The 9,167-nt window shown below is 40.7% G+C and overlaps 1 protein-coding gene across 20 annotated transcripts in view; it reads right to left on the bottom strand.

Annotated features, from left to right (window-relative positions):
* The window catches only part of DLG2 (discs large MAGUK scaffold protein 2), a 1,827,487-nt gene that overhangs the window by 159,114 nt on the left and 1,659,206 nt on the right, over positions 1 to 9,167 (bottom strand). For all 20 annotated transcript variants that reach the window (XM_045293139.1, XM_045293148.1, XM_045293133.1 and 17 more), the window contains one exon: positions 4,361 to 4,475. In XM_045293139.1, coding sequence (XP_045149074.1) covers positions 4,361 to 4,475 — 115 coding nt within the window. The remainder of the gene's footprint in view (positions 1 to 4,360; positions 4,476 to 9,167) is intronic.

Genomic DNA, 9,167 nt, shown 5'->3' with positions numbered 1-9,167 from the left:
GGTTAGCAACCCATCTCCTAGTCATTAAGCTCCCAGATCTCCTCACAGCTGCACGATGGAGGGTTTCATAGACCGCCAGCCTTTTGGCATAGAGAGCATCATCTTCCTCCCTCTGAGTGGCTGGTGAGTTTGAACCACTGGCCTTGTAGTTAACCATTCAATGCCTACTAACAGCATCACCAGGATTCCTTATGATAGCTCAAAGCTTCCCCCTCCCCCAAATAGTTACCACTTAAAATATTTATCATGCTTGGATAGCAAATATGTATTTGTAGTCATAACAAACAATTAGTTTGTCTTAATCTTATAACATGACAAATATAGCTGATATTAACACTAAGTTTAGAAGTTGGCAAATGAGTCACATGTATCTAGAAACTACTGCCATTGTGTCGGATGTCATTCCTCGTGTCTATTGTAAAAATGCTCCTGGATTCACCTTACTTTTTCTTTTCTTCTCTTCTTTTGGGGGAAATTTTTGTAGTTTCTTTTTATATGGCATACATTTTTATAAGGTCAAATTCTCTTTTAATAAAAGCAGCACAGGCACATTACAAAAACTTTACAGATCCAATACTACGGAAGTAAAATTAAATTCCACATGAGGTTTCCATGAGTTGGAACATGTTTGATGACAACTTGTTAGATTTGCTTTAAAAAAAATCATAGGTTTTGGAAACAGCCCTCGTTCTACTATTAATGAGAACTTTGGAGCTGCTCTTTAAGCTTTCTAAGCTGTTGTTTTCTAAACTGGAAGGATCAGTTAAAAACTAATAAGCAAACAAACAAACAAACAAACCCACTGCCACTCAGTGTTTACAGGAGCAGAGGCCTAAATCTCTCTCCCGTGGAGCAACTGGGGAATGTAAGCTTATCTTGCAACCATCGGCCTAACCCACAGGGCCACCAGGATGCCCTCACAGTTGTTATCTTTGAGCCCATTGTGCAGCTACTGTGCCAAGGTCTTCCTCTTCTTGCTGCCCCCTCATTTTACTGATGTATGGTCCATCTTTTCTAAGACTATGCTTTTAAGGGTCATTAAATGATTAACTAACCCCTCTAGGTACTAAAATAAGCATTAATGACTGAGCACTTGGTAACCCAATACATATTTGTTCACTGCTAATAAATTATTTGTGGGAATTTCCTCAATATCAGCTAATTTTGATTCTCATTTCTAATACACCCTTTACTAAAATACTAACAAGATAATTACTTTACCTCCTCTCTTTTGTTTATTAAAGTTTCATTTAACATTTTAGGTTCTGAGTAATACTACTCTTTAAAATGAAACCTATTCATTTAATATAATATCATTCCACTTAATTTGTCTAATCATCTTTAAATAAAAGAACTAAGCTATTACTAATACATTTTCAGCAAATTTCTAGTATATTAATAACATTTCTGGTATGTTCCATTTTTAAATAAGTAACCAATAATTTGGTAGATTTTATTCAATTTTCATCCTATCACACCAATTTAATTATTATTCCACTAGCCAAATTGCCTGTGGTAGTTACATAATTTCATATCAACTTGATAAATAAGGGTAGGGGTGAAGTCTAGCCTGTCAAACAGGTCACAGTCTAATGATGCCTCCTTCTGGGCATGGCTTTCTCATGAGAATTTGGGGTACTTCCTCACTCTCTCTGCTTCATCTCCCTGGTGAGAAGCAATACTCAGAGAGCTGGAGGAGCCATGTGGAGACCAACACCAGCACGGCGATGGTTCCCCTGCCACTGGATCCACAAGACTCTGCACCCACTGGCCTGTGATCTTCCTGCATCTTGCATCACTGCTGTGTGGCGTGAGTCTGAAGAGGAATTTATGGACTAGCATCGGGCTTATGGGCTAATATCAGACTCAGGGACTTGATCTGGACTGGGCTGGGATATTTGCTCAATGGATAACTGCTCTTTGACATAAAGCTCTCTCTTACAGATATGTGAGTGTCTTTGGATGCATTTATCTAGTCAACCCAGCCTAACACATTGGCGTTTCTTAATTTTCTGCCCCAGAGTAAGACATTTCAAAATTTAAAAATCTTTGGTACTACAAAGACCCACAAATAAGAAGAAAAGAAATAAAGACACATGGATTAAATCTTATCTAGAAGTATATGACATGTTCCACGGAAGTTCTCAACAGTTCTTTTTCATCACAGAATACAATGAAGTGCAGGAAATCCCCTAATCACAAAGTAGGTCTGGTCTGAAGTCTAACTGAAGAACTTTGATGGTGAGCTGGGTTACATGTTGGCTTATAAGGTCAGCAGTTCAACACCAATAACTGTTCCTTAGGAGAAACAAGAGGCTGTCTACTTCTATAAGGATATATATTCTTGGAAAGCCACAGGGGCAACTATACTCTGCCCTACAGAGTCCTTGAGTCCAAATTGACTCGATGGCAGTGACTTTGATTTTGAGTGTTAAATTGAATTTGTTCAACCTTATTTTAGTGCAAAAAAAGAAGGCCCAAAGCCTTTTCATTGAGGTAAAACCTGGATGGGAGGGTGATTCTGAATACGACAGACTAGTGGATTAAGCTTAAATTCCGAGCACTATGTTTGGAGAAGGCTCCAGTGTACAGTTGGATCCCTAAATCCACTTTGATTCTTCACATAAATTCAGCTTTCATTAGGGTTCCTCGGTGACCAGCAGTGTAAAGAAGACTTGCCCTCAGGCAGTGTTTGGTGAAATTTGCAAAGCCAGCCAGGGGTGGGGGTGGGTGGGGGGTAGTCTCACACTCAGGAACATCCCTCGACTCTCCTGTGATAGAAATTGGGGTGCCCGGGTCTCACAATTATGAGTTAGGCGCCAACCAAGATGGTGAGGGGGCCCGGGGCCAGTTCTGAAACCTTGTCTAAGCAGCAGTAGCATAGGTATCCTGAGCAGGGCTTCTCTCCAGATTCTGTAGGCCCACAGGCAGCAGGGATGGATTGATCTGCCATCAAAGCATGGTTTTGTGACAGCTTCCAACTTCTAAATAAAGAAGTCACAAGCCCTTCAAACACTGCATGGCCAAATGCTGAGAGTCTCCAAATGAGGGATTTTATTTGTCTTTGCATTTTGTCCTGTTTAAGATTCAATAAAAGTATCTCAATATATTTTAACGTGGGATCTTCTCTCTTACTCACCCCAGAATATTAGGAAGAAGGACCTGGTGAGCTACTTCTAAAGAAATTGACTAGTAGGAATTTATTAGTAAAAGAAGAATATTGCCCAATATCGTTCCATAAGATGACTCCTCTCACATTGGAAGGCACTCAGACATGACTGGGGAAGAGCTATCGTCTCAGAGTAAGTCAACCGTAACGCCCTGGATGTGGAGTAAAGCTTTCAGGCCTTTATCTGCTGATGTGGCACAACTCACAATGTGAAGCAACAAGCGCAAACCCCCATTTATCATCAGAACACAGAAGCATGGCTCTAGGGAAATGGGACGTTGTACGAAAATAAAATAGAGCTCTTAAAGACTGATACCCTAAGTGTTAGGGCGCTGGGGTGAACTGCCTTCGCCATTTTCATTCAGACAACCATGTGATCCACTTTGCTAGGAATGACGAGGCGAAGAGGCATCACATTCACTGTTAAAAAGAGCATTTCAAGATCCTTCTAGAAGTATAACACTGTTAGGGATACAATGATACCCATAGGCTTACGAGGAAGACCAATGAATATGACTATGATGAAAACTTATATACCAACCACTAATGCCAAGATGAAGAAACAGCTCAAAGGCTGTCCTACATTCCAAACTTAGTCAATCATTCTTTTTCTGATAATGTCTTGTGGTCAGCCAGGCAATAGACAGGCAGCTTTGCATTTCTAGAAAGAATTATGAACAAGATACCACAGAAGACTGGTTTTCCAATAGTCACATGGGCAACCAAAAATTATTAGAAAACACATATAACCCTCAAAATATCTCTGGTTTCAAATGAGTACATCGAGGCCAGTGCAAAGCACAGAAAGCAGGTTGGGAGTTGATAAAGGAGTATTTTCTTCCCACCCTGATTGTGAGCAAATGCCCAGGTCTGTGGTCCTTATATTCAGTATTTAAGATTTATCAGAAGACAAATCTTTCTTATTATTTTCACTGCAACCTATATTACGGAGAGCTCCACCCTGCATCATAACGTACCCAAGGGGTAACTTGTTCAAAACAAAGGCCTTTCATGCATGTAGCATAACATTTCAAACATCTATTAAAAAGATTAAGCTTTTTTTTTTTAACCGCGGTATATTGTGGCAATGGGTTAATTAGAACATGTGTCCTACTGCTTCCAGACCTTGGTTTACTCGAGCTGGATTTATCGCACAGTCAAGATGACTTCTAAGCCGTGTGTGTGGCCTACCTGACGTAGAGGGAGCGCTTCTGATTGGTTCGCAGGGATCCGGATCCAGAGCTCATGCTGTAGTTCATCATCTGCTCTCGTAGGTCATGGATTTTGGCCTCAAATCGTGCGTAATCTGGGATGGAGAGAAAGGCGGCAAATGTGGTTCCATGCCTTCACAGAACTAAAAGCCCTCCACTGCCAAAGGAGCTCCTCCTCCCGGGGCTGTTGGTTCTGCTGAAGCCACACGGATGCGCAGCCCAAGAAGAGCGGAACACGAAGGTGTGCCTGCTCGGAGTTAGTCCCAGACATTCACGACAGGAAAAGGAAACACCACTGGCTTCCCCAAGCTGAACTAGAAAACACAGCAGTATCTATCCCGAACATGCAAAGAGTCAACGAGGGTAGAAGGGAAGTAGTTGTGATTAAGAACACACCCAGCAGAGATGATCGTGGCGATGAAAATACGCATGGTCTTAATCTTGACTGCTGAAAGAGACACAAACCTGATGCGTCCTAGCATTACGCAGCGCGGAGTACACATAAGCACACATAGCACAAGGAGAGCTTGGAAAATCGGAAGAGATCAGTGGATTGCATCCATGTCAATATCCTGGTGATGATGGGGCGATACTATAATTTTGCAAGATGCTATCAAAATGGTAAAGGGTACTCAGAGTCTCTCTGTATAGTTCCTAGAGCTACATGTAGCTCACCACGTCTTCTACAATTTAACTTGTAGTTGACTCTGCTTCACAGTGCACTTCTAGAACCGAGCAGGAATGCCCCGGTGCCCAAGGCTGTAGCTCCACAGAAGCAGGTTGCGGGGTCTTCCATGGAGCAACTGGTGGGTCGAGATAACTGACCTCTGAGTGAGCGGAGGAGTGAGTCACCACAGTGCCACCAGGGCTCCGCATCGAAACCCAAACCAAATGAAACTGCCATCACGTTCATTCGGACCCACAGTGACCCACAGGAAGTTTAACTTTGAAAAGAGGTGTGCCAAAGAAAGTCCAGGAAATTCCCAAGGCTATGGGCAGTTAGGGAGAAAGATCGGGCTTTCTACTTCCATGAAAGTTATCGGCCCAGACACTCACCGGGGCAGTTGCCCGTCATATAGGGTCGCTATGACTCGGCATGACTCGATGGCAGAGTTTGGTTTGGGTTTTTGGACTAGGGGGGTGGGGTGGGGGCTGACAAAATGTCTGGTTTGCCCTCTGGCACACAGACCAGTCTTGGGTGACTCGTGAGGGCTAGTGTTGGAAGGTCACTTAATTTCATGAACTTTTTTTGGTGGAGGGGAGAGAGAGAGGACTAGGGCGCTCCTCTTACGTTTACCAGCTGGGATCATACCTCAGAATTTCCACTTAACTTTAGCATAAAAAGCCCACATACCTGCCCCAGCACATCAATTCTCTGATGCACAATATGTTTTAATGTAGTCTCATAAATACATTTTACACAGGATTAGATTCGGAACTGAGAAATACGTGTACATGTAATATATTTTAGACACACTCTTATTTGAAAAAATTGAATAATATGGGCAATTATGTCATACTAGTTCTAATGGGAAAATATTTTTGTCAATATAATAAAATTTAAAACAGCACAAATATGTTCTAGATGCTTATGAACATAATTAGCATATAGAAAAAGAAATAGCTCTTGAAGTTCAGCTACTCTTTTTTTTTTACTTTAAGCTACTCTTGATCAGAACCCCATAACTGTTCTCTCATCTCCTTTGTACAAAAGATCTTACTCTAAGAAAATCCATTAGATGTAAAGCTCAATTTATTAAAAAAGATTTGAAAATGTTAATTGAAATGATAAATGACTCTGAATTGCAAAGGATTTTAATAGAGGTCCTCAGTGCATTTCAAAACACAATTTGATTTTCAAATCAATTAACTTTCTAGAAAACACGAGTAACTACTGAATGTAATAAAAGATGGTTTACTTACACTGTGTATCAAATTCTGTATTACAAAAGTTCTACAATATTAAATTTAATTTCAATTTACTAAGTATCTATTGATAACTGTGGGATGAAGTTTCCAAAAGGAAAAAATTGACCTTGGTCTTCAATAGTACATAGACCATTAGCTATTTTTAAAGTTTATTACTAACGAGAGAAACCCCTAATAGCTGGCTAGAAGTTTCTGGTGCTTCTGCAAAGGCTGGTGTTAACCTAGATTTGGAAGACTTCTTGTTTTAAACCTAGGTTTGAGTGATTAAACTCTACATGATTAAACAAACGGAATACATATTTGACCAATAATTATCTATAATTTAAGATAACATAATTTTATTTTAGCAGTGAGAGGGAAAACGTTTATGTATGACCATCAATATATTATCATATGCAGATTTCAATCATTTTAAGCAAATCTTACTTTCTTGCATCCTCAATGTCAATGGCCATTTATTGCTGGCCACCTGGCAAGACCTGTGCTCACTGCTCCATTGGGCAGCACCTCCATTCTTTTTAACTTACAAAATCAAGTCATGCACATTTAAAAAATGTGAGTGAAACAGGAAAACACGGAATAAGACTTGAGAGTTCCTCTTTCACTTCTCCCTTCCCACGCCCTTTCTTTCTCCTTTCTAATCTTCCACTGCTGTGCTTCCCTGAGTTTACCCTAGAGGGTAAACATATAGGGTCATGGGCTGTACTTCCATGTATTTCTCAATCCTTTATATACACCCCCCCCCACAATCTTTTATATACACACCCCACACCATAACTCCATGTATGGTCCCATACACGGTACCCCTTTCCTTTTAAAACTGCAACTTGGATCTTTTCTTGCTTTCCTATCCATGTTTCGATCTATCCATTCACCCACCCACCCATCCACCCACCCATCCATCCATCCATCCATCCATCCCTATTGGTATTTAGACTCAGGAAGTTTGTCGATGTGCATGATTATAAACAGGGGTCTTGGTGTGCGTGGTGTGTACATGTAAAGCAGGTTAGCTAAGGGGCAGGGGTGGTTAAAGCTTATTAAGCCATCTACAACCGCCACAGGCATTTCTCAGAGAAGTGATCTGGCCTGGGACCTGAGGTAAAATTCAGTGTACATCACTACTTGCTAAGCCCTCATTCCACCCATGAATAGTCCTACTCAGAGTCCCATCTGCACACAGGGCAGCCTCTTTTGCTACTTTGATGGCTTCAACTTGATGGCAGTGCGTATAGGACGTGTTCAATAAATGATTTATGAATGAATGAGGGATGGAATGGGTAGCATTATTAAATAAATTCAATTACAAAGTGGCTGCCCATTTTTACTGTTATGCTTTTTTTTTTTTCAATGAAGAAAGACAATATATGTCTCCTCTTGGACATCTTTTATTCAAGGCTAATAATTATGTTAGACTTTAAGACTTTATTTTAATTTTATCCTACATCATTGCCCCTTCCAAATTGCTCTGATCTGTTTATAGTTCTCTGAGTGATCTCTGTGTCTACTGAAGCCATGTCATATGTTAGTTTGTTCTCAGGAACTTAGCTCATATCTACTCGGGCACTTTGTCAGGCTCCTGTAGCTGTCCCACTTTAACACTCACACTGAATACTTGCATTAAGAATTAATTGTCTTCTTCATTTATGGCTCATGGTTCGATCCCTCAGATTGGTTTCTGCCATGCTTTTGAAAAGTTTGCTCTGTGTTGTATTTTGTGGTGGCTACACATTGTCTCTCTGGAGAATTTCTATTGCATTTGTTTAAACTGGAATCCATCCTATGTTCAAAGGTTCCAACCCCTTCCTGTGCTCTTCTTTGGTAAGTAAAGCTGAGATACAAGTAATCTCCTAAGAGCAAGAACAGAAGGATCTAGTTTCTAGCTTCTGGAAGACAAACAGGTCTATAGTTGTTAGAAATGTTCCAGAGATAAAGAAGAAATCAGCTTAGTAAAGTGTGAAATGTGAATTTTCTTTATATTCTATTACAGAATTAAAACTTACATTTTTCAACAAGTTAAAATAGAAGTACCTAATACAGCCACATCCATTTCATCTTAATCCCATTTTTCCTCCCTAAATAACATATGTGAATATAAATCAGTCATACTCTCTCCCCTATAAAACATTTTTTCCCATTAAATTTCTAACATTCTCAATGCCAAAGCCCTGCAGACCATTCAAATGTGATTTTAAAGTATTCCAGGCTTTATAGCACCTAAAGAGAAACTCATATTTATTGAGCACCTGCAAGGGACCAAGATCTATGCTTTGTACTTGAAAAATTATATGACTTCTCCTAATTACAGAGATATAATTATTTTAGGGATGAGGAAAGAGGGGCACAGAGAGGTTAACTCACTTCATCAAAGTCACAGAGCTTGGAAGTAACTTGGACACAGAACTGCGATTCAGCCCTGGGTCTCTGAGTTCTTGGTGCTTTCATTCTACCATAAAGCCTCTTTTGACACCACCATTCTCACCGCGAACCTTAAAGCTCCTCAATCCTCTGGTCTACCACCTCTTCACACCCAGTCCCCACTCCTTCCTTCATGGGTACGTACATGTGGGTTTTCTCCATTGCACTGCAAGCTCCTTAGAGACTGGGGACTCTTTACTCTAGGTTCCCCAGACATCAGGGCCTGTCATTGTGCTTTCTGTGTACACAGCACTGAGTTAGGCACTGGGCATATAGTGGAGAAAGGGGTTTACCTCTAGAAGGGGGCACTGACAAAGCAAGCATGATGATGCTGGATGGGAGGGGAAACTTATTCTCCTCTGCTGTTTATAAAATAGATGCGTGGCAAATGTTAAAGTGCAGAAACGGGGCCCTGGTCCTACTATGGGCTATACATGGAC

This window comes from Echinops telfairi, unplaced genomic scaffold (genome assembly GCF_000313985.2).
Source record: "Echinops telfairi isolate 266 unplaced genomic scaffold, ASM31398v2 ScPeMD7_1713;HRSCAF=2227, whole genome shotgun sequence".
Lineage (NCBI taxonomy): Eukaryota > Metazoa > Chordata > Mammalia > Afrosoricida > Tenrecidae > Echinops > Echinops telfairi.
Note: the sequence above shows the minus strand (reverse complement) of the source record. Positions and strands in the feature narration are given on the sequence as shown.